We start from the raw sequence: 24,323 nt of genomic DNA on the forward strand, positions 1-24,323 counted from the left end.
CAAAGCCAATAGGCAATAGACAGATTAGAGTCAAAAATAAGGGATCTATCATCATATTAAGCAGCTATCCTCTTCTAGGTCTGGAAAAAGGGCTTAAAAGGGCCAACATAAGCTAGGAATACATATCCTAGATGTGAGCAAGATTAAAGTCTATACCACTGCTAAAGAGAGCCAAAAACCATGTCAACACAGTAGGTGCATGGGAAGTGAGTGGCTATATGGGTGAGTGAGTGGCTCTGGCTCAGTGAGTGGGTATGTGAGTGGTTGTGTGAGTAGGTATGAGTGGTTGTGTGGGTGTGTGAGTAGATGTGTAAGTGATTCTGTGGAAATCATCAGTGATGCCATTTGAGATGTCATCAGTGATGTCATGAGTGATGTCGCTGAGCATGTCACAAGTGATGTAATATGAAGGTTATAAGCCGTGCATTGTGGGGGTAAGTTATAGTTAGCTCATAACTGCTGAATTTCACTGGTTTTCTAACTATTACTATAATGTATAAGGTTTTTAAAATGTTATTTCCTAACTATAATATCCCTATAACCTTTGTTTTTTCAGTGAATTTCCAGGGTTTATTTAACGTCAAGTAAGATGCCCATTGCAGTGCATTGGGGTTGGACGCAGGACCTGGCCTGGCATTGTGCTGCCCCTTCTCAAGCTTGCTACGCCTACCCCCTCCACCTTGCCATCCATTGTCCAAATCTATGCCCCAGCTCCCTCATTACAGCTCTTTGTGGCCGTTGTTCTGCCGCTGCCTTTGCCACCTGCTCTCAACAGTTGGCTTACTGCCCCATCCACCTCCTTCCTACCCTCTGTTGTCCAAGTTCATTCACCACCCCCCTCCCATCTGCCTTGCATGGTCTGATGTGCTGCCACTGCCCTCCATTTAGCTTGATATCCCTGCCCACTGCTCCTGCCCTCCATTGCCCGGTATAATGCCCCATCATTGTACTTCTGCTTAGCTTCTGTGCTTAGCTTGCTGCCCCTACTCTCCTTCTATTCATCCTCCGATGTCTGTGTGCATGCCCCTGCTCCCTCCTTTTTGCCCAACATGTTCCATGGACTTGCAACTCCCCCTCCTGTCCGCCCTTTGAGTGTTCTTTTGAGCTGCCATCGCCGTTCTCACCTGCATACAATGGTCAGATAGTTGCTGCCTGTCCCTTCCACCTCCACCCTGCCTGTTCAAGTTCCATGCCCCTATCCCCTCCCTCCTGTCCTCCATGGTCCATTTTGCTGCCATTCCCCTGTGCCTCTCATCCTGTGTTGTGCTGCAACTGCTCCTCCTGCCTGTCCTGCTTGGTCTATTGTGAAGCTCCTTCCCCTGCCCTATTTTGTCTGTGTTCACCTTCCCTCGGTTGTCTGTGTGTATGCCATTATAGTGTCACTGGTGCCCTCCTTGGTGTGTTGTGCTTCCAGTGCCCATCCCACGTGCCCTCCATGCTCTGATTGCTGCTCTAGCCCCACACCTTGCTCCCTGCCCTCCGTTTTCCATGTACTGGCCCTTATCCCCTCCCTCCTGCCTTGTCTGGTCTGTTGTTGTGCACCTGCCCCTTATGGTCCATTATAAAGCAACTGTCCCTCCTGTCTGTCCGAGATGGTCAGCTTGCTGTGCTTGCCTGTTTCCTCTTTGCTCTCTGTTGTCCATGTAAAAGGCCCTGTCCCTTCCCTATTGCTTTCCATGATCTGTTGTGCTGCACTGCCGAACCCGCGTGCCCTGTGTGGTGTATTCTGCTGCTGCAACCCCTGACGCCTGCCCTATAAGGTCAGTTTGGTGCCCCTGTTGCCCTCTGTTATCCGAGTCCATGTCCTTTAGCCATTCCTCCAGCCCATCGTGATCAAATGTACTTTACTTGCCAACATTTTAAACTTTATAAGAGGGAGATTTAGGAAAAATAAACTGGGGAACGCATTTTTCCCATTGACTTACATTGAAAAAGAGTACATTTTAGGCCAGTGACAGATAAAATAAAGCCCTTTTCGGCTTAAAAACATTTGGAGTCTCTTGCCTTCATCGGGTCTGCTGGCATGTAGGATTATAGTGCCACTTCCTCGTCCTTCTGCCCCCAGTGGTCTTTTATATTGCCACAGCCTCTCCTGCCCGTCCTGCATGGTTGGTTTGTTGCGCCTGTCCCCCTGTCCTGTGCCCTCCATGGTCTGTTGTGCTGTCACTGCAACCCCCCCTCCTGCTCAGCATGGTCAACATGTTGCCTCTGCACCCTCCTCCATGAGTAAACAACTAAAATTAGGACATATTTTCTGAGTTCCCAAATAGTGACAATCACTTTTTAATAATTTGCTATCTTTATGTTTTTGTATCCAGTTGATCACTTGATTATGTGCTACACTTAAGGGACAGAATGTGGCCTTATGGCCAGAGCTGCAGACTTTGAAACCCAGGTTTGAGTTTCTGCATCAGCTTGACATCCTGTGATTATGGGCAAATCATGTAATCTCCCCATGCCTAACACCAAAATCAATGTGTCCTTGTGAACTGATGCTCATGTAAAGCACTCCAATACCTTCAGGCCAAGTCTGCGCAAAAACAAAATAATTTATTGTTTTGCACACTTCGGTTATTAAGCTACACTTGGGATGCATTTGGGTGATATTTGTGCTGTATTTGGGCTCTTTTTGGGAGACTTGGGAGACTTATTTGTTATGAAGCTCTCTTATTCTCTCATTTAACATAGTATCCTCAGTAGAAAATGCTTTCAGTTTCCTACTTTGATTCCAACAAGATGGCATTCAGATGTGCCACACTTTTGGCATGAAGTCAGAATGTTAATTCTAGTTGCTTATTAGAACACTGTAGTAAAACTGCTGATCACCAGGGAGTTAACTGGCAGTCTACTGCTGGTTTTTAAAGTGCATGTTTCAGTCTGCATTTCAGAATGTTTTAATGAAATAGAAGAGGAAGATATTAGAGAACTCAGTTAAAATGTGTCCTAATTTTTCTTTCTAGAGCACTAACCATAATTTCAATGACAAGCTGAACCCTTTCATTTTGTTCCTTTCTAAATTAAATGTCTCAAGTTTCACCAGTTTGATTCAATCAAGATAGCTATAGGTGTACCATACTTTGTCATAAATAAGACTGTCCACGCTACAGTTGTTCTTTACAACACTTTGGGAAGCTGCTGTAAGTAGAACACAAGGCAGTCAGCTGACAGACTGCTCCTGTTGGAAGTACATGATTTAATTAGAATCTCAGAATTCATTCTCATATGGCTGAGAAAGGTAGTGTGAATTTACAGAAAATATGCTCTCATTTTAGCTTCTGGTGCACCTTTTATTATCTCTGAGAAAATCCTGAGAAAATAGTTTCTCTCAAACATGATTGATGAAATCCCAACAGAATGCTTTTTCACAGTGTAAAATCACTTTCGAACACACCACAATTCCTAAAACTAGTATGGTACCATCAACAAAAGATTAATATTGTAACTAATTTCTGCTATCACCCTTTATATGTTATCAGTTATGTGACCCCCCAAAACCTGCCATTCACTGCAATGCATTTCAATGGGGTGCTATCATGTGTATGGGTCCCAAGATGACTTCCAACACTTCCTGGATGAAGTGTTGGCAGCCAATCAGATCCCACCATGAGATAGATGCTTATGCTCCAGACAGATATACAAATTTGAATTTCCTTTAATATCTTGAAAACTACCGAAAGGATTTACGCTTTCTGGATCAAGAGCTACCTTTCTGCCAAATTTGGTGTAATTGATCGGGTTACCCGTGATCAAGGCACACAAGCGCCGAAATGCATTGGGTTTTCGGCTTCGAACCTTGCAATAAACCATAAACCACTGCGTGCTCTTTATGGAATTGGCCTCTTATTGCGGAAGGAGTGTGCACACCGTAGCGTTTGCTGCTGTGTGAGTCGGAATAGAGATAGGGTGTCCTCAGAGTGTGTTGGCGCGCACCGTTGCTGAAGAGTCCCAGTTTTTGTGAGGTTTGTGAGATTATATATATATATATATATATATATATATATATATATATATATATATATATATATATATATATATATATATATATATATATATATATATATATATATATATATATATATATATATATATATATATATATATATATATATATATATATATATACACATACATACATACATACATACATACATACATACATATATAATGAAGACACGGACCCCAGGCTGTCAGGTAGATTTATTGACCTCTCAGGCGACGCGTTTCGAGCAACGAGTGCTCTTGTTCACACACCATACACCCGGCCAGCTGACTATTTATATACATTTCTTTTTAGTGATGCTCCACCTCTCAAGTGAGTCACGTGCTAATATCATGAACATAGAAAAAGTACTATATACTACACCGCATGAATGCACAGTGGGGTCAACTAAGGCACAGAAAACGATATTACAGCATGAATGCATAATCTCTTTTTACAATACACATGATCGAATAAAGTGACCAAAAAAAACAAGATTTCAAAATGATAACCCATCTCTATATGAAACCGAATAAAGAATGTATATACAAATAAATATAGGTCTATTTACACTATTTACATACAATTCATTTCTATACATCCAGCTTCAAAGACCTGAAATTTAGCGCTATGTTTGTTTAGATGCACCTTACTGTTGTTATTACATCTTATATACAATTCTAAAACTTGTATGGGAAATAAACAACCTTGTTAGGAAAAATCATAATGTATTGTAAGTACCCTAGTAACCCCACGCCCCCTCCTATGACTGTTTAAATTTAAGTAATAAATCTAAAAAACATAGAAAGACAAAGTCTTCCTATAATGAATTATCGGTGGAGAAGTTACTGTTCATGGAAACAGAGGAAAGATACACCCTGTGAATTTGTGATTAACCTAATCAATTCATGTTCAAAATTCTAATAAACTAAAATGTGTATATACATTGAAACAAAGGAAAAAGAGAAGAAAGTACCATACTATAATTATAAACAGTATTTACATGGTTAAATCTGGTTACACAACAATAACGGGGGAAATAATTCAGCTTTTGTGTTCATGATAGTTGATTTTCTTAAACAACTTGTTCACCCGTGGTGTACTGGGGCGCCAGTCAAACTTCAAAATTCACTATAAGATTCAGTTCTGGAAATCCCTTAATGATGGAAACATAAATTGAATGCTTACTTAACAGATTGGAGAGTTAGGAAAACACATGCATAAGTATACAGATAAACTACTACAGAAAGTGATGTAAGTCTTCTGTAGTGTTGAGCCCATTCGGGTATTTACTGTCAAGCTCGACTATGTATTCAGTCTCTTTCTTTCTCAGTAATTTTTCTCTGTCGTCCCCTCGTTTGAGAGGTGCCACTGCATCAATGACAAAATATGTCAAATTGCTCAGATCGTTGTTGTGAGTTGATCTGAAGTGGCGAGCTACAGGGTATGCACTATCATTATTGACTATTGCACGAAGATGTTGTAAAATTCTGACGTGCACCTGTAATTAAGTACTGCCTATGTACCGTAGGCCACAGGTGCACGTCAGAACATATATTGCAAAGTCACTATGGCAGTTGTAATTCCCTCGAATAGCTCTGCTGACTTGACTGAAAGGAGTGTTGTAGTGCGTGGTGTTGATGCCAAATTTGCACGCTCTACAAGTTGAGCATTTGTAAAAACCGTCTTTCTGTTTCAGCCAGGTGCTGCCACCACCTAACTCGGGACTTGATTTAACCAGGCTGTTGTGCATGCATCTTGCCTTTTTATAGGTTATTGTCGGTGTATCATTGAAGAACCCATCAGTCATAAGAATTGGCCAATGTTTCTTAATAATCGACCTGATTTGCCTTTCCTGTTTGCTGTAAGCTAAGATCAAGCGAGGAGTGGTGTTGTCATTATTTAGCTCTTGTGCTTCAGATTTCAACAGAGACTCCCTAGATCTTTCTCGGCTACGTCTCAATGCGCTTTGAAGTATATCATTGTTATATCCTCTAGCTTTGAGTCTGGTGATCATGGCTTTTGCCTCATTTTCAAAAACATCAGGAGTGCTGCTAATTCTTTTTATGCGCAACAACTCACCATATGGAATGTTGGCAATTACATGTTTAGGATGTTTACTACTAGCATGCAATATGCTGTTTCCAGTCGTTGGTTTGCGGAAAAGCGATGTCGTTACTGTGTTGTTTTAAATGGTGATGTGTACATCTAAAAAGTCTGCTTTTACTTTGCTTATGCTGGAGGTGAAAAAAAGGTTTTCATGGTTCTGATTTAAAGCACTAACGAAATCCGAAGCACTTTGTTCATCACCCTCCCATATGCAGAACACATCATCTATAAATCGCATCCAGTGTTTAACACGATTAAAACCAGGTGTACCGATGAGACCATGCCCCTCCCACCAGCCCACGTGTAAACACGTGTAGCTTGGGGAGAAGCATGATCCCATCACCACACCCCTGATTTGTTTCTAGACTTCTTTAGCAAACATGAAAAAATTGTTATGTAAGCACCAATGTAGAGCGAGAGAGAGAGACAGAGAGAGAACTAGAAAGAGAGAATATTCATGCTGCATAAGAATGCTGTATTTAAAAAAAAGCTTATTATAAAAATTCATTGGATTGAGTACATTTCTGACAGTATAGCTCATACGTACCAGTGTTTTATATTTCACAATATAACATTTTCTAGAAGGATATAGAAAGATTGAAACCAATAGTGCAGTTTTAAATTGAATGCTGGGATATTGCCAAGAAGCAAATATAGGTGTGAATCCTGATTGGGACACTAGTGTCAATAATTAACTTAAGGAAACATTGATGAATAGGTTTTTTGGTTTGTTTAAAAGTCAATATTGAGTACTGATGTCATAAAATCTCCTTCTTAGCTTTCCTAACTAATTGCAATTCATAGAATTAGAATTATAAATGGACAATCGCACTTCATGAGCCAAGATAGCACAGTGTTGTGGATAAGAACCTAGAGTTTACAAAAAGACCAAAAAGACCAGTTCAACATACCCTAAACAGGTCAATGATTGTAGTACCTCGGGTACAGAAATTGATTGCAATAACTCAGCAGTAGCTTCCGCTGCAAGCGAAGTGTACATGGCCCTCAGCTTGGCATTTGAGCAAAAATAATTTAAACACTCAGGCCAAAACGGCGCTGTTCTGTTAAAAGACCTACACGTGGTTGGAACACATTTCCTGTGGGACATGTTCTGCCTTACCAGCAGGCCTCTAATTGATTAGATAGTTCTTTTGTTAACTTTAAATCACGATGTATTGGCATTTTCAAATCTTTCTTTATATTTAAAAAGACCTTATGTTGCGTCTATAAATGTAAATTAGCATAAAGATTAATACACTCTTACCAACAAGACAAATCATTCAGGAAATATTCAGCTACAAGACGTGCACTGACAATCGTATTTAATAATGGAATATAAATACATTTTGGAAATGTCAGCTAAAAAGATTCACGTGAACAAGACGTACTTGATAATTTAATATTGGTGGCATATTTACTGGACGAATATTCCTGGTTTTCTTAATTTGAGTTGGTAACTGTTATACAAACAATGATTACTGAATTTTTTTACAGAGAAAACTTTTGTTCTAATCTTACAACGAGGTGCAAACTGCATGATAGCACGAAGGGAAAGGATAGTGGATAGAACAAAAGGTGCCCCTTGGTATACCGAAGAATTGGCGAAATCATATTTGCTCGGGAAAATTCGAAAGTACAACTAGCCCTTTACAAAACATCTCTGAGTGCCCGAAAGTCAGCATATTATGACTTGAAGATCTGGGAAGCCATTGTAACCCAAAAGGAGACGTTTAATGTACTCAGGGAGCTGAGTAAAAAGAAGGAATTGAGGTCAGTCGCTAACAAGGAGGATTGTGACAAGATACAGGACTTCTTTTTAACCAAGGTTATAGAGATTATTAGGGAAGCACTACTCCTATTAGTCAGTTTCCTTTCCCAGTGCTCGACCCACCAGACTTTGAGGGAGACATACTTTCTGTCTTCCATGTTCTCGATTTAAATAGTCTAGACCATATTATGACTAAAGTAAAGCCTGGGTCACAGGAAGATCCTTACCCTCCCAGGGTGCTTAAAACTGTTCTCCCAGTGGTAGTGCAAGAGATATTGGCCCTACTGAACTTGTCCTTGGCAACAGGGAAGGTCCCACACAAATTCAAGGAAGCCATGGTAAGCCCTCTGCTAAAGAAAGCAGGGGCAGACCCGAAGAATCTGAAGAATTTTCAACCTATCTCCAGATTGCCATACCTGGCCAAAGTGCTTGAGACACGGGTGCTTAGAGTGCTCTCATCCTTTTTGGAAGAGCATCAGCTGCTACATGCCAGGCAAGCGGGATTTAGAGCCCAAAATAGCACAGAGCTGGTGATGCTCTCAGTGCTAGATGAGCTATGGATAACAGGTGGCAGGAAGTCCCCTTCGGTGTTGATCCTATTGGTCCTCTCAGCCCCGTTTGACACGTTAACCCACGTACAACTAGTGGATCGTGTCCGTCGGCTGGGAGTTACTGTGCGATCTTGGCTATTGAGGCGATCTTGGCTATTTATAAAGCCAAGACCGTCTCTATTGCAAGATATGGGGCTGCAATTTGGGGTTTTGTAAAACCTGACCGCATCCTAACGGAGGAAAACAAATTCCTGCGGTCACTGCTGGGCCTACCTCAGTCAACAGCAACTTACTCCCTACACCTTGAGCTAGGTCTAGGATACATCACAGACATGATAAAACTAGCTCCGATCCTGTTATGGATTAAGCTCTGGCTAAATTCAAACCTTAGCCTTAATCATAAGATCATAAAAGATTGTCTTAAACTAGATCACATGAGGGATATTCAGTGGTTGTCCTATGTAGAGTCCTTGGCTGTGAAGCTAGGACGCCCTGAGATTTTTGCTTGACCAGAATCCCTGTGCAAAGCAGATCTAGTGTGGGTGAAGACTAATTTCACTAGGCTCTGTGTTGCCGAGCGTGATGCGGATGAGCTAGGTAAACCCTCGGTGAGGGCACATGTAATGGTAACCACATCCCTTGAGTTGGCTCCTTACTTGTCAGTGGTGACAAATTTTTTCCATAGATGGTTGCTGACAAAATTCAGTTTCAATCAAATCGATATGGTTCTTTGGGATGAGAAAGGCTGGTGTAGGCTTGAGGATTCAACTCCATGTAAATGTGATGACCACTCCGCCCAGGACACTGCGCACTTTTTGTTTTTCTGCCCCTTGTATTTTGAACCCCGGAACCGATTTGTAAAACCAATACTGAAAGAGTTGAGATTTACGCAGTATAAGCCCGCATTGCTATTTTTGCAAATGATGGAAGCCCCCGTAATTATGTACTGTATCGCCAGTTTTTTGGCTGCATCTCTAAGAATTAGGAGATCAAGATTGGACTTTTAATGCTGGAAGCTAACTATTTTTTGTATCATGTATCTAAATAATGGATTGTTGGGCTCAAATGGAAATGAAATTGTGTAATTATCTTTTTATAACGGGTTTTAATTGTCATCATGACTGCAATTGTATTAATTGACTTTTAAACTTGTTTTAAATAGTTTTATAAATGTCTAGCATACTTTTATGATTTTAGTGAATTGAATAAAGTGGTTTAAAAAAAAAAAAATACTGGGTCAGTCCTTCAATGGACTGCCTCCTTTTTGGTGGGTCGGCCCCAAAAGGTCCGAATTGGGGAGCGTAATTCTAGTCTTGCCGCCTTACCATGGGGAGTCCCACAGGTTCTGCGCTGTCCCCTCTGCTTTTCAATGTTTTTCTCCTGCCTTTAATAGCAGCATTGGCTAAACTGGACTGTCAAATATATAACTATGCCGACAATACTCAACTAATTGTCCGCATTGATCATTCTTCTCAGGCACAGCTCAAGGTACAGAACATCCTTCGGTTTATTATGAACTGGATGACTCTGAATTCACTCAAAGTAAATCCGGATAAGACAGAGGTCCTTGCTACAGGGGCTAGCACCTGGTCCAGTATCTTCTGGCCACAAGAGCTAGGCACTACTCCGATACAGGTGCCAACAGTGAAGAGCTTGGGTATCAGATTAGACTCCAAGTTAACAATGGATAACCAGGTAGCCGCTGTAGTGGGGACCTGTGTGGGATTGATGAGGCAATCCTGTCACTCTTGGATTACGGCAACGCAGTTTACCTAGGACTCCCCGATAATCTTCTGGGGAAACCTCAGGTGGTTTTAAATGGCACAGCGAGACTGATCCTTAAACTGCCGAGAAGAACACATCCCACACCAGTTACACTGGCCCCCTATTAAGCAGAGGGTCAGGTTTAAGGGCCTATGCATTGCACATAAGACTAAGTATGGAGAGGCGCCTAGCTACATCAAAAACCATCTGAAGCCTTATGTGCCTGGCAGCTGTCTTCGTTCATCAGGGACACACCTGCTCGCCTGTCCGTGCTTTTACAAAACCACCTTGGGGGGACGTGCCTTCTCCGGTGTGGTTCCCCAGATCTGGAATAAACTACCGGAAAGTCTGCTTGGGGAGACGACTCTCCTTCCATTTAGGAAGAAACTCAAGACCATCCAGTTTACCAAGGCGTTTGGATAAGTTCATCCCAATTCTGCCCTATCTGCAAGTGTTATGACATGCCCGGTTCATGGTATTAGCGCTTAGAGACCGTTGGTGATTTGGCGCTTTACAATTATAATCTAACATAACATATGTAATTAGATTGTGTACACAAAGCAAACTACTGGAAACTAGGATCTGGATATGTATAACATCACATTTGCAGAGTCTGTTAGCTGTTAAGTTTGATCTGATGCAGGTAGACACTGTACATGTCTTTTTATTTGTATTTTGAGATTCACTGAATGGATCTTAATGTCTAGGATGTAATTTTATTTGCATATTCTTTTCCTCAATGATGTTTATAACCAAAACTTTGTCTTATTTTATCTATGAAGTTAGGAATGATAAATTGGATGAATGACATATTACCACATACTGCAGATTTAAAATGCGCAGTGATTGTTTCCATTTGGTATCAGGCTGATTAATTTCTATATTTGTTATTACAGCCTTGATAACACATTTTCATTCCGTAATAATTGTTGGTTTTTAAGACAAAAATCATCACGTTACCTGATGCAGGAGGACTTTTAGCGTTATACTATTTTACCTAGTAACCATACTTATTACGAGAAAGTCTCCCAAAATTATTTATATTGATATCGAAGAAAAAGTATTGTGTTTAAAATTAACATTTTCGTTGTCCCTGTGCATAGGGACTAACCAGCAGCATACAGAAATATTCCTTAATCTAAACACAAGTGATCAGTTTTCTCAGGTCATTTTTCTCAGTTTGGGGTCAGCCTCTAGGTAGCATATTAGTGGCATCGAAATTGTATCCTTAACCTTGTGAGGTGAAAGAAGGTTTTCTGAACATTAATTCTTTGTTAATATATTGCAAAACGTTTCCACTTCACAGTGTGAGATATGGTTTCGTTTTGATGCCTTTTCATATTTGATTGCACATGTGACAATTATTTTATGTTTCATATACACTATTGATTGGGGGTACTTACACTGATTCTGTCTGTATTTTTTCTCCTATGTGCAGTCTCTTCTTGGAACTTCTGATTTATCTGTTAAAGTTTCTAAAGAGTCATTGTTCCTGTATTGTGGTGGCGATTCCTTAAAATCTTTACGTTTTCAAGAAGAGATTGAGAATCTGGTTGGCAAGACGATACCAGGGCTTCTTGAAGTTATCCTCAACAACACTCTCTCAGATATTCATAATCACATTTCCAAATACTTATTCCAAAATAAGAAGCAGATTTCCAGCATAAATAATTGTACTGCAAAAAGAAAACACAAAGCTGTTGACAGTGGAGAATTTATTGATGAATGTGCAGAACACAATGGATCTCAAGGACATGTGATTGCTGTATTTGAAACATCTGGGTGTATCGCAATGAGTAGAGGTAACATTATGTTCAAAATTAATTCCTCATTGTCCAACACTGAACAGTCATGGTCAGAATTACAGCAAGAGGAGTCTTGCAGCAGCAATGGAGGCAACATTACAAATGTAGATGGAAAAATGGCAGGGACTGGCACCAAAGGCTCTGATGTAACAGTAGCAGTCATTGTCAAAAAGCGTTTTAAGAAACATTGTTTGGAAATTAATGGTGAGCTGGTATTGCTTTTGAGATGGATGTCGGACACAAGAAAGTGTGTAGATGCTTCACCCCTTGTCATAATATCTATCAGTGATACTTCTTCTGGGACAATCTACATTGGATCACATTCTCATAGGATGAAGGCTATTGACTTGTCTTCAGGAAAAGTGAAGTGGGAAAAGCTTCTTGGAGACCGGATAGAATCTGCTGCCTGTGTGTCCAAATGTGGAAAATACATCATTGTTGGTAAGTACGGAGCTTAATGTTTACCTTAAAATAGCATACAGTTTTTGGTAGAAACTATTTTATTTAAATCTTTGACTATTTGTTGCCAGTGTAAGCAGTTTATTTTATTTTAATTTAATTCAGATTTTTCCTGATAAAGAGTAACCAGGCTGCTCGACTTTGTAAGACATTCAACAGTTTGTAGATTGTTGCAAACTGAGCTAGTTTTTCATCTTTTAGAACCTGAGACAGTGATGGCCAATTCAGTCACCCTCAGTTTATCCTGTTTCCTTAGGGTTAATGCTTGAGGCAACCAGAATGATTTTACATCATACCCTTCCACAAGCTCATGTTAAACTAAACTAACTAATTGCCTTAACTGATAATGGTGAATATATGACTTTACAATGCAAACAATTACAACGCATGCTTTAACAACGTGTTTTTTACTTTGCAACTACCATTACATTGCATGTTTTTACAAGGCATGCCATTACAATGCATTTTAAGAACTACCATTACAACGCTTTTCATTACAGCGCATACCATTACAACGCCTACCATTACAACGCGTACCATTACAACGCATAATACTTTTAGTGCAATAGTAGGGTAAGTGTTGGATAGTGTAGGGGTAAAAATTACTATTTTCACTTCAGTGAGTGCAACAGTAGGAAAAGTGTTGGATAGTGTTGGGCTAAACATTACTATTCCCACTCCAGTGAGTGCAACAGTAGTGAAAGTGTTGGATAGTATAGGGGTAAAAATTACGTTTCCCACTTCAGTGAGTGCAACAGCAGGGAAAGTGTTGGATAGTGTAGGGGTAAAAATTACTATTCCCATCTACCTCAAAACCCATAGCAACCCTAAAACTGAAAAATCTCTATTACTTGCCTTATAATGTGTGGTAGTGACATGCGTTGTAGTAACATGCGTTGTAATGACTGCATTGTAATGCCTGTGTTATAATTGCATGCAATGTAAAGGCAGTTGCGTTGTAACAGCTGCTTTGTAATAGCAGTGCGATGTAATGACTGTGTTGTAATGGATTTTTCCCGATAATGTTCTCGATATTTTTGTTTTGTCTACACTTTGGGTGTTCATAGCTGTACAATCCTTATTTTATTTGTTTTGTTTGGTGGGGTTCATGCTAACAGTTACTACCTCAAAGCACACTGGATTACATTGGATATTATGAATGGCAATGTTGAGGACACTTCTAATTTGACAGAGACGTGAGTCCAGAAGCGCATGCATACTCCTACAATGGACCCTAGTCATGCCTCTTGCCATACCCATACAGAATTCATTATCTTACCAACCTCCCTCTACACATTGAAATTGTGTCAGTATTTGTGTCTAACTAGGTAAATGTCCAGTTATCTCTCGATGTTGTTGTTCATGCCACAATTTTGATTTTATGGTGTGAGACATTTCATCCCAGTTTGTGAACTGTTCAGTCTTCACAGTCTGCTTTGGCCATCTGGAGCTGCCTTACCCGGTTCAGGTCACAGATAAAATGTTTCTTAAACACTAGACCCAGTACACGTGGGGGTGTTTAGTCAATGTTAAACCCCCATAAATCAGTGAGTTTGTTTATTGCCACAAAGGTGAAACTAATTGTTGGGCTTAAAACATACTTCTGACTAGCGCAATAAAGAAAAGAAAGGTTCATCACCATTATCAGACTATGAGGACACTGCCTGGATTTTTTATTCTTTTTATTTTGTTTTTATTAACAGTCATTGACAGCAAATACACATTACAACGTTACAGACCGTGTGGTCAGGCACCTTCAAATTTGACAATAATAATGCACATTTTACACTTTCAGGACAAATCAAGGAGAAAGCAAGTCATCGAGGGCTAGTTGTTGCGGTGGGTTGCAAATGTTCTTTCTATAGATATTCCATGCCCCCCATATCCGGTACCATTTCTTAGGGCAGCCTCGAGCCACATAAACAGATTTTCCGCGGAACATGCACCAGTCCATGCTGGTCTTCCATTCTTTCAGAGTAGAAGGGCGCGGCTGCTCCCCAAGCCTGGGCTATGTTCCTTATAGCCACCATGAATCCAAGTTTGGTCCACTCTGTTTGGTGTGTGTTTAGATCAGTTGGCTCCCACATGTTGAGCAAACATCTACGTGCCTCCGAGAGTAAGTGAATTCCCAAGACCACCCCCACCACTCCATGAATCTCGCTCCAGTAGGACTGGATGAGAGAGCAATCCGAGATGATATGGAGGAAAGTACCCAGCTGGCCACACCGTCTACGACAGTCCCTGGTGGGTGCCCTTCCCATCAGCACTAGTCTAGGCCCCGTCATGTATAGTCTATGCAGGATTTTGAGTTGAACCAGTCGCTGTCTCACTGCCTGAATTTGAATGCTAGTTCTTGTGGTCACTAAACCATTGGCTGAGGCACCTTCAGTTTATGGATGTTCTGTATTTTTCCATGTCTTTCAGTGGTCTTTAGTATTAAATCAATGTGGTGATAATGCTTCCTGTGAGCTTGTAGCTTGTCTCGTGCTCTTAATCATTCCGTAAGGGACCGCCTTTCTGTCATCTGCAAGCCGTGATAATCTACGGATAGATCTAAATAGATCTAAATTTTTTCAGGTGTCTGTGTCTGACCTTACTTGTGAAACATAGGGAGAGGAAAAGGCAGTCTTAAGACTATGCCCTGTGCAAGACCTCTTGCCCTGCCACTGCCAATAGAGTGCCCCATTGTGACTGGTGCCAGCTGTTTAGTCGGCTCACATCGTAACATCAGCTTAAGGACCTGTTGGCTGATTACCGCCTCTCGAACGATCTCCACTGGATATTATTATTTATTATTAAACAGATTTGTACCGTGCATAGCTCCCTCAGCAACGGGGCATCCCAGCAATATATCCGCATTACCCGTACAGTGTAACAGCCTGGTGGGGAGACGAGAATTATTCCGGGAAGAGCCAGGTCTTTATAGCTTTCCGGAAACCTAGATGATCTCTAAGCCCTCTTATAGCCGTCGGGAGGGAATTCCAGAGTCTCGCCGCCAGAACTTTAAAAGAACTCTCACCAGCTCTGGCTCTCAGAACTCTGGGGGTACTTGCCAAAGCTTGGTCCGCTGACCGCAGGCAGCGTCTTGGGACATGGGGATTTTAAGGTCTTGAACTGAAATCTTTTTTCTGCTAGTAACCAGTGTAGTTTTGTTAGTGATCTAGACACAGAACATGTTTTCGGCAGCGCCAAGAGGGTGCGGGCTTCAGCATTTTGTATTCTCTGGAGGCGCTGAATGCAGGATTTATTGGCACCCAAATAAAGGGAATTGCCATAATACAATCTCGATAGGATTGTAGCCTGTATTATAGTCTGCCGGATTTTGGGCTCGAAGAAACCAAGTATGGGTTTTAATCCTCTCAGGAGCCCAAAGCAGGTCCCTGCGACTACTTTGGATTGAGCATCCAAAGAAAGACCTCTGTCAAACCAAAAGCCCAGGTTCTTAACCACCTCCTTAGGCAGTGATATCACTGATCTATTTGAGCTCTGTGTCAACTTTGAAGGCATGAGATACCTTGAATTCTATTAAATGGGTTCTTACATTGGAGGACATATATGGAGATGAAGGCCTGTCCCTAGATCCTACTGCCCATTTCCTCCACCTTAGAAAAATGCATTAACGCAAAGCATCTCACACACACTACAGGCTTTCTCCGCCATTTGTCTTTAATGTGGCACTCTAATGGTAATGGAAGGGTGTTTTATTGATATTGTAAATTAAATATCTTTTATTGGGGCGCCCTCTGGAAGATGGCTTTTTAGGACTGATCTTCTTGTAGAGTTATGTATGGTTCTGCATGTGGGAAGGCCTCTGTGAAGCATTTGCTCCATGACTGACATTTACTTTGGAAGTACGCTCGCATACTTCCACACTCAAGTTCTTTCTTCAGTAACTGATTTTGCAATGTTGTCTGATTGTATAGAGCACTGTCTCTGCTCAAGTGCAGTGGCACCCATTTGATCTACCTCAGAAGACTAAAAGGCTAAATGGACCCACTGAGATTTCAACCTCTGAAGACCATGTTAAACTCATGCTCTTGCGGTGGTTGCATTGATGCCCTCAGCCACCAGACAAGTTTGTATACAGTGCAAAGGCATGGAGGTGTTCATTGGTGCTCTTGACTTCGTAATTGAAGCAGAACCTTGCACCACTTTACCTCACTACACCATTCGGCACGTCCTTTCATTTCCAACTGGACTTACCTTCACACAGCCATCACTGTTTCTCTCTGCTTCACTTGGATTGACAAGTACTCGCAGAGCTAATAGATCTGGCTTTAATGAGCTGACACATGCATACAGTTGTAGTTGTTTGTGTTAAAGCCAGGATTATTGACTTTGCCAAAAGCTTTTTGGTTTGAGGGAGGGAGCGAAGTTGTGGCATGGGGCATACACCAGGGTACAGAAGTCTGTAGCTGTTCAGTAGAGGTGGGTGAGCCAATACATTAACAAGGTGAGCTGATCCAAGGGGCAGCTGTGGTGCTGAAAGCCCATGCATGAGCGGAGCCTTGAAAGTATTTGGCATGTAAATCCTGCAGCAAACATCATGTGAAAATATGATAACATTCAGAAAAGTGTATTTTTTCAACAACCAGAAGTATTCCACCTTACTGTATCACATTATAGCTCTGCTTTGAATATTTATTAACAGTGAGTTTTTAAATATGCAATGAGATACATTCCTGCCCCACCTTGATGACATTCCTATTAGTGAACTAAGAGGCAAGTTGTACACAATCAGGTTGTTGGTTGAAAGGGGTGGAATTCCCACTCAGGCAACAGCTACAATCTTTGTCAGGGTGAAGTACAAAAAGTCATTAAATTAACCTGTGCTTAACGCTATAGCAGCTTGGTAGAAACACAACACAAAAAATCCCAAACCAATTGAGAAAAATAAAATGATATACAGAATGACAAAAGTCCAATCAGTCGAACCAGAGATATTTTTTTTAAGCTTTAGGTAAAAATAGCACCAAAAGGCAAAGTGCCAATTGTGATTATCTGGTCACGCTGGATCGGGACAAAGTCACAAGTTCATACCGATCGCAATAGAGCGCCGCACCAGGCACTGGACCAACTTTGGCCGGCCGGGTGTTGTACCTTATTTCCTTGATGCGAGATCTGCGAGGCGTTGTATTGCGAGGCTTCGCAATGCTCTGCGTTGGTACCGATGAAGCTTTCAGTTATGAGGCAAGACTTTGAGGGGCTTCACGGCAGTCAGCATTGGTTCCAATGAAATTCTTATCTGGGTGGTGAGGCTTTTCAGGGGGATTCACGTTGCTTACCGTTTGTTCTGATTCAGCTGTCAACTGTCCAGCGAGAATTAGCAGGCTTTGCATCTTTCTGTGTGGAACAGTGGCAGCTTTCAGATGCGGTCTGCGTAGCATGGCCCTGCGAGGCTTTGCGTTGCTGGGCATCAGTTCCATTGAAACCTTCGGTTCAGAGCTGCTCAGCTTTGTGAGTCTTTGCATCACTTTATCCTGGGTCTGATGGAAGCTTCCGTTAGGCAGGAATGAGTTCTCTCTGATGCAAGACAGTGGTCCACGACCTCTTGGGGATCAGGACTTACTCCCACAGAGTCCAGCGACAGGGCTCAGGCAGGTGAAGTGGGTGCTGATCAGCTGAACACTTATACGGCAGGTCTCTAGGAGCTTGTTGTGTCCTTGTAGCTCAAACATATCAGTCAACTGACTCTTGGAGTCACTGTGGGTAGCCTAGGATCAAGGCAAGCAAGTCCAGTCTTTCTTCTTCAGACAACAAAGCAGTCCTTCAAGCAGCAGGGCTGTCCTTCTGGCAGCAACGCCGTCCTTCTTTGGCATCTTCCACAGCTCCAGGAGTGTTCTTAGTTCAGGTTCTTAGAGTGGCACTTTTATTCCAAGTGCCAGCCTGTGGGGTGGGGATGACATTTTTGTCTAATCTTTCCCTTTTTTTGGGTTTAGCTCCAAACGGGATGGATTCAGCAAAAGGTAGGCAGGCCTAGGTGGTAGCTGCATTGACACTGGTAGGGCAGACAGCCCTTATAAGTCAGAATGGGGTGGACAAGCCCTGAGGCTGTCCCTATGAAGCTCAGGAAGGGATGAGTGCTACCCCCTACCTCCTCCCACACACACCCACTCCTTGGAACATCCTGCTCAGGGAAGTAACACCTTGCCCCACACCTAAGGCCCTTTTCTAACTATGTCTTGGAGGAATACACAAAACACCACAAGAGAGCCACTCATACTCATGTGACTTTGGACACTGGTGGAGAGGCACATTTGATTTAGTTAGGAAGATGCCAACTTTCTAAAAGTTATATACTCAGAAGTATCCAGTAGCTATTATTCGAATTTAATCAAAAACAGAGCTAAATAGATAGAAGGGGGGGGGTGGCACTAGAGGAATACAGCAGCTGCGGACACGGGAGGGACAGCTCCAGACACACCCGGAAGACATAGTGCATACACTAGCAGAGTATTTCCGGGAGGTATACACTCCGACCTTGTAAATGACAGAGGCTGACGTACTGGACTCCCTCAGACATATAAAGGTACCAACCCTTACACCGGAGGAGGCCTTGGGACTGGAGGCGGACCTGACGATTGAAGAATTGCAAATTGCAATCCGCTCAATACAGTCTGGGAAAGCACTAGGACCCAACGGGATCCCCATAGAATGGTATAAACAAATGACTGAGACTGTTAGTGCGCCCCTATTGGCAATGTATAATGAAAGTCTGGAAAAAGCCGAGCTCCCACTAGACCAACGGATAGCGACAATAGTAGCGAATCCGAAACCGGGTAAACCCCCGCCAGAATGTACCTCATACCGCCCAATATCACTGCTAAATGCAGAAGCCAAAATTTTAGCAAAATTATTAGTGAATAGAATGTTGACCCACCTCCCACAGTTGATCCACCCAGATCAATCATGTTTTATGCCCAATAGAAACACGGCGCTCAACCTTCGATGGGTACACAGAGTACTGTTACAGACTTCATCACTGCCAGAATCGGCGGTGATATTGTCTTTGGATGCAAAAATGTCATTTGACATGGTGGAATGGCAATATCTATTTGCAGTTCTTTCACACATGGGTTTTGGTCCGAAATTTATTGCATGGGTCCGACTCTTGTTCACTAGACCTGGCTCGAGTTACGGCCAATGGCCACATATCGAGTGAGATAACGCTGGCAAGGGGGACACGCCAAGGATGTCCCCTGTCGCCACTATTGTTCGCACTGGTATTGGAACCTCTAGCGACATTGATTAGGACGACCCCATTGCTAAAAGGAATCAGCTGGAGGGAGGGCTGGGAGGACCGCCTCTCGCTTTATGCCGATGACATGTTAGTGTACCTTACGGACCTGGACCAGGGCATACCGGAGCTTCTCAAGATTTGCGATACCCTCGGGAGAGTGTCGGGATACACGATAAACTTGGCCAAATCAGTGATCTACATTCTGAAAGGGCCGGCGCCGGCACTCCCCGCTGATTGCCCACTGGTGATAGCGGTGGACTCCTTTAAGTATTTAGGAATCCATATCACTAACGACGCAACTGACTTCTTTACTAGGAACTTAGGGCCCCCTCTGGAGCGCCTAAAACGGGATGTTGCACACTGGGCGTCTTTACCCCTTACACTCTTGGGTAGAGCAGCATCATATAAAATGAAGGCCCTGCCTAGATGTCTCTATCTCTTTGAAAAAACACCTTACCCGGTTCCACCCCGGTATTTTAAACAAATAGCAGCACAGATATCGGTCCTTCTTTGGGGTCACCGCCCGGCGCGCATAGCGCAGGCGAAACTATACAAAAGTTGGTATGATGGCGGGATAGCACTCCCGAATTTTCAACTCTACTACTGGGCGGCGCAACTTAAAGTTATCAACCAATGGATTCATGCACCTCACGATGACCCAGCATACAAGGCAGACAGGGCACAGTTGGGCACGAATAGCATTTTAGCCGCGCTCTACAACAAAGGGTTAGCCTCGAATTTGAGGGGGCCCACGAAACATACGGCCACAATGTGGTATACGGCGCAGACAAGATTGAGATGGAAAGGGGTTATAACTAAACTTACCCTGCTCTGGGATGCCAAGGCGTTGGGACATCTGCGGCGCAGTAAGGGATTTACACAGTGAGACAATATAGGCATCTCCACGGTGGGAGATTTATGGGACAAAGGAACGGTGAAACCCTTTACCCAGCTCCAGCAACAGTAAGACCTGGGCCCGAACGAGAAGTATAGATATGTACAAATAAGGCATGCACTGTTGACGGTCCTCCCAACAGACACTGAGGTCCCAGAAGCTTCCCCGCTGGAGGATCGTTTACTCACTGACCTCATGCACAAATGCGCTACATCACTCACATACCGGAAATTACTTAATAACCTGCCAGACCCCACTGCGGGGGAAATGGACGACGGAGACATGGATGACACTGAATGGCTTGAGGCTCTAGCGTCACCTAAAGAGATGGGAATCTCTGCCAAGCTTAGACTAGCACAGCCTACATCGCATATATTACACTAGGACCACCCTACACAAACTGCAGAGAGCGCAACACCCATACTGCCTTCGGGGTTGCGGGGAGAAAGGTACTTTTATCCACACCATATGGGAATGTCCAGCAATAGTAAATTATTGGCGACCGGTATCACGCACAATATCACAAACTATGGAGGTATCACTTCTGCCAGAACCACAAACATGTCTGCTAAATGTATGGGAGCCCAATGACCTCACCCGCCATGGACAAACTTGGGTAACGTTGGGTATCATGATTGCTAAAAGGGACATTGTACAGAAATGGGGAGAAGCAGAGTTACCATCATTAACAGCCTGGTGCAAGAACATGGATCTTGCTATGATCACTGAACGCACAGTATACAAGACGGAAATGCACTAAAATCTGGGCAGCCTGGAACTCTTTCCGAGGGGACTTTTGTGATCCATTGCCGGAATCTGACGTAGATAGCTCGGATAAAGAGTAAAAGAGTGGGTTGAGACAGGGAGGGGTCGGGTACTAGAGGAACTGTTAGGAAATGTAAGATGTATTGTTGCTCGGATACTGAATTTGAGTTTGAACATGTGTCAATCGACCAGGGAAAATGATTATTTGATAACTGTCAGAATTGCCAACTTGATGATTATATTTAATAAAAACATTTATTAAAAAAAAACAGAGCTAATAAAATTAATTCATAGGCTCTTGCGATTTATTTCATGATTTTCAAATTATTACGGAGATTCAATGACATTCAATTAATTTCAGTGATAGGTGTAAGTAACACACACCTTGTCTTTCTTTGACTTTTAAGAGACTTCACCACGTCCTAGTCCATCGAAACCCACTAGCTGTAGATAGGGTTGGAAACGGGTTGACAAAAGCGTCCTGGAAAAGCTAACCCTGCTTGCTTAACGATAAGGCTTAATTCATTCCCTCCCTAAGCCACCTTTAACCTGATTCATGGGACCCCCAGAGCTGTGCATATAGGCAGAAGAACGAAAAGTGATTATTAAGTTGTGACTTGCCTCTCTGCCTTATTGTGATCTTTTGATTTATGAACTGGTGCTTTAGTTACCCTTTTGTTTTTTGTGATTGCACATAAATCTTTGATGTATCATGTACATTTGTAAATATTGTTTATATGTGTATGTTAAATGTTTATGTAATTCTCATTTTGAAAAAATGTTACCAGTTTGTGTTGCCTTCACTGTTTAACATGAATTGAATGTCATCAAATCTACAAAATAATTTGAAAAATCGTGAAATAAATCATAAGAGCCTATGAATTAATTCCATTGGCTCTGTTTTTGACTACATTTGATTAATAGCTACTGTATACTTCTGAGTATATAACTATTGGTGGTCCTATCCAGTTAGCTTGGGACCCAAGCCTTCCTTGGGTTTTAACTTTCTAAAAGTGGCATTTTCAGAATAGTAAGTTAAAATCTGACCTTATCATGAAGGAGAAATATACATTGCAATTCATTTGAGTGTAAACTGTATTTTTCTATCTGCTCCCAAAACAAAATTGGCACTAATGAAATGCAATAGGGTAATCCAGTTTTAGGCCAAGAGGGAGACGGGCTGTACAACAGTGAAAAACGATTTTAGAAGTTTTCACTGCCAGGAAATTTAAAACTTGAGTACTGTTAGACTTTGCCCTTTTTGCAGGTTTATCCCCTAACCGTTTGTCTTTTGCCTCCTATTTTCTGACCCTGTTTTTGTTGGCTATAGGACTCTGGGCACTTTACCACAGTTGATCACAATGCCGGATTGGCTTTAGCGGGCACCGGGTGTTTCCCTGGTGGGCTGCTAGGGTGGGGGCCGTTTTTGGGCCGTTCCTGTTACCAGTGGTCGGCAATATCGGCCCCTGTAACAAAAGCAGCCAAAAGCGGCCCTCACAAACTGCTCGGCTGCACCCCCCCCTCGCCCCAGTAGGGGCAGGCTGAGCAGTTTGTCAGGGCCGGTTTTGGTTTCCAGTCTGGCCCTGATTGATCAGTTCTATATATATATATAATGATGGACGGAATGTTGCACATTGGCAAAACCTTCACCCCCAGTCACAGATCTGGGTTTAATCCATCGTTATTTTGCTCACCACGCCACCCCAGTTTAGACATGGCCATATGCAAATCAATCTTGACCCTGTGCCTCATGGGAACAGTCCAGCCCGAACTGCCAAGCCATGTCTTCCCGGGACCGGAATCAAGCATCCTAGGAACGGTTTCTGGCTATCAGCCGTCATCAGACAGGATAGCTTGACTCAAGTGGCGTAGTGAGCTCGGGACCCACGTCTGGGCATACCCTTCCCACATAGGTCGAACAGCAAAACACACAAGATGATAGACGGAATGTTGCTCATTGGCAAAATCTTTACCCCCAGTCACAGATCTGGGTTTAATCCATCGTTATTTTGCTCACCACACCACCCCAGTTCAGACATGGCCATATGCAAATCAGTCTTGACATTTTGCCTCATGGGAACAGTCCAGCCCTAACTGCCAAGCCATGTCTTCCCTGGACCGGTTTCTGGCTATTAGCCGTCATCAGCCATGATAGCTTGACTCCAGTGGCGTAGTGAGCACTGGACCCACGTCTGAGCATACCCTTCCCACATAGGGCGAACAGCAAAACACACAAGATGATGGACGGAATGTTGCATATTGGCAAAACATTCAAACCCAGTCACAGATCTGGGTTTAATCCATCGCTATTTTGCTCACCACACCACCCCTGTTCAGACATGGCCATATGCAAATCAGTCTTGACCTTGTGCCTCATCGGAACAGTCCAGCCCGAACTGCCAAGCCATGTCTTCCCTGGACCGGAATCAAGCATCCTAGGACCAGTTTCTCGCTATCAGCCGACATCAGCCAGGATAGCTTGACTCCAGTGCCGTGGTGATCACGGGACCCACGTCTGGGCATATGCTTCCCACATAGGGCGAACAGCAAAACGCACAAGATGATGGACGGAATGTTGCACATTGGCAAAACATTCACCCCAGTCACAGATCTGGGTTTAATCCATTGTTATTTTGCTCACCACGCCACCCCAGTTCAGACATGGCCATATGCAAATCAGTCTTGACCCTGTGCCTCATGGGAACAGTCCAGCACGAACTGCCAAGCTATGTCTTCCCTGGACCGGAATCAAGCATCCTATGACTGGTTTCTGGCTATCAGCCGGCATCAGCCAAGGCAGCTTGACTCCAGTGACGTAGTGAGCACTGGACCCACGTCTGGGCATACCCTTTACACATAGGGCGAACAGCAAAACACACAAGATGATGGACGGAATGTTGCACATTGGCAAAACATTCACCCCCAGTCACAGATCTGGGTTTAATCCATTGTTATTTTGCTCACCACGCCACCCCAGTTTAGACATGG

General features: G+C 42.8%; 1 protein-coding gene across 2 annotated transcripts in view; it reads left to right on the plus strand.

Moving 5' to 3' along the window:
- AASDH (aminoadipate-semialdehyde dehydrogenase) overlaps positions 1-24,323 on the plus strand; it is a 630,945-nt gene that overhangs the window by 371,645 nt on the left and 234,977 nt on the right. For both annotated transcript variants that reach the window (XM_086962613.1, XM_086962614.1), the window contains exon 11: positions 11,610-12,417. In XM_086962613.1, coding sequence (XP_086818739.1) covers positions 11,610-12,417 — 808 coding nt within the window. The remainder of the gene's footprint in view (positions 1-11,609; positions 12,418-24,323) is intronic.

This window comes from Lissotriton vulgaris, chromosome 3_1, assembly GCF_964263255.1.
Source record: "Lissotriton vulgaris chromosome 3_1, aLisVul1.2, whole genome shotgun sequence".
Taxonomy (NCBI): domain Eukaryota; kingdom Metazoa; phylum Chordata; class Amphibia; order Caudata; family Salamandridae; genus Lissotriton; species Lissotriton vulgaris.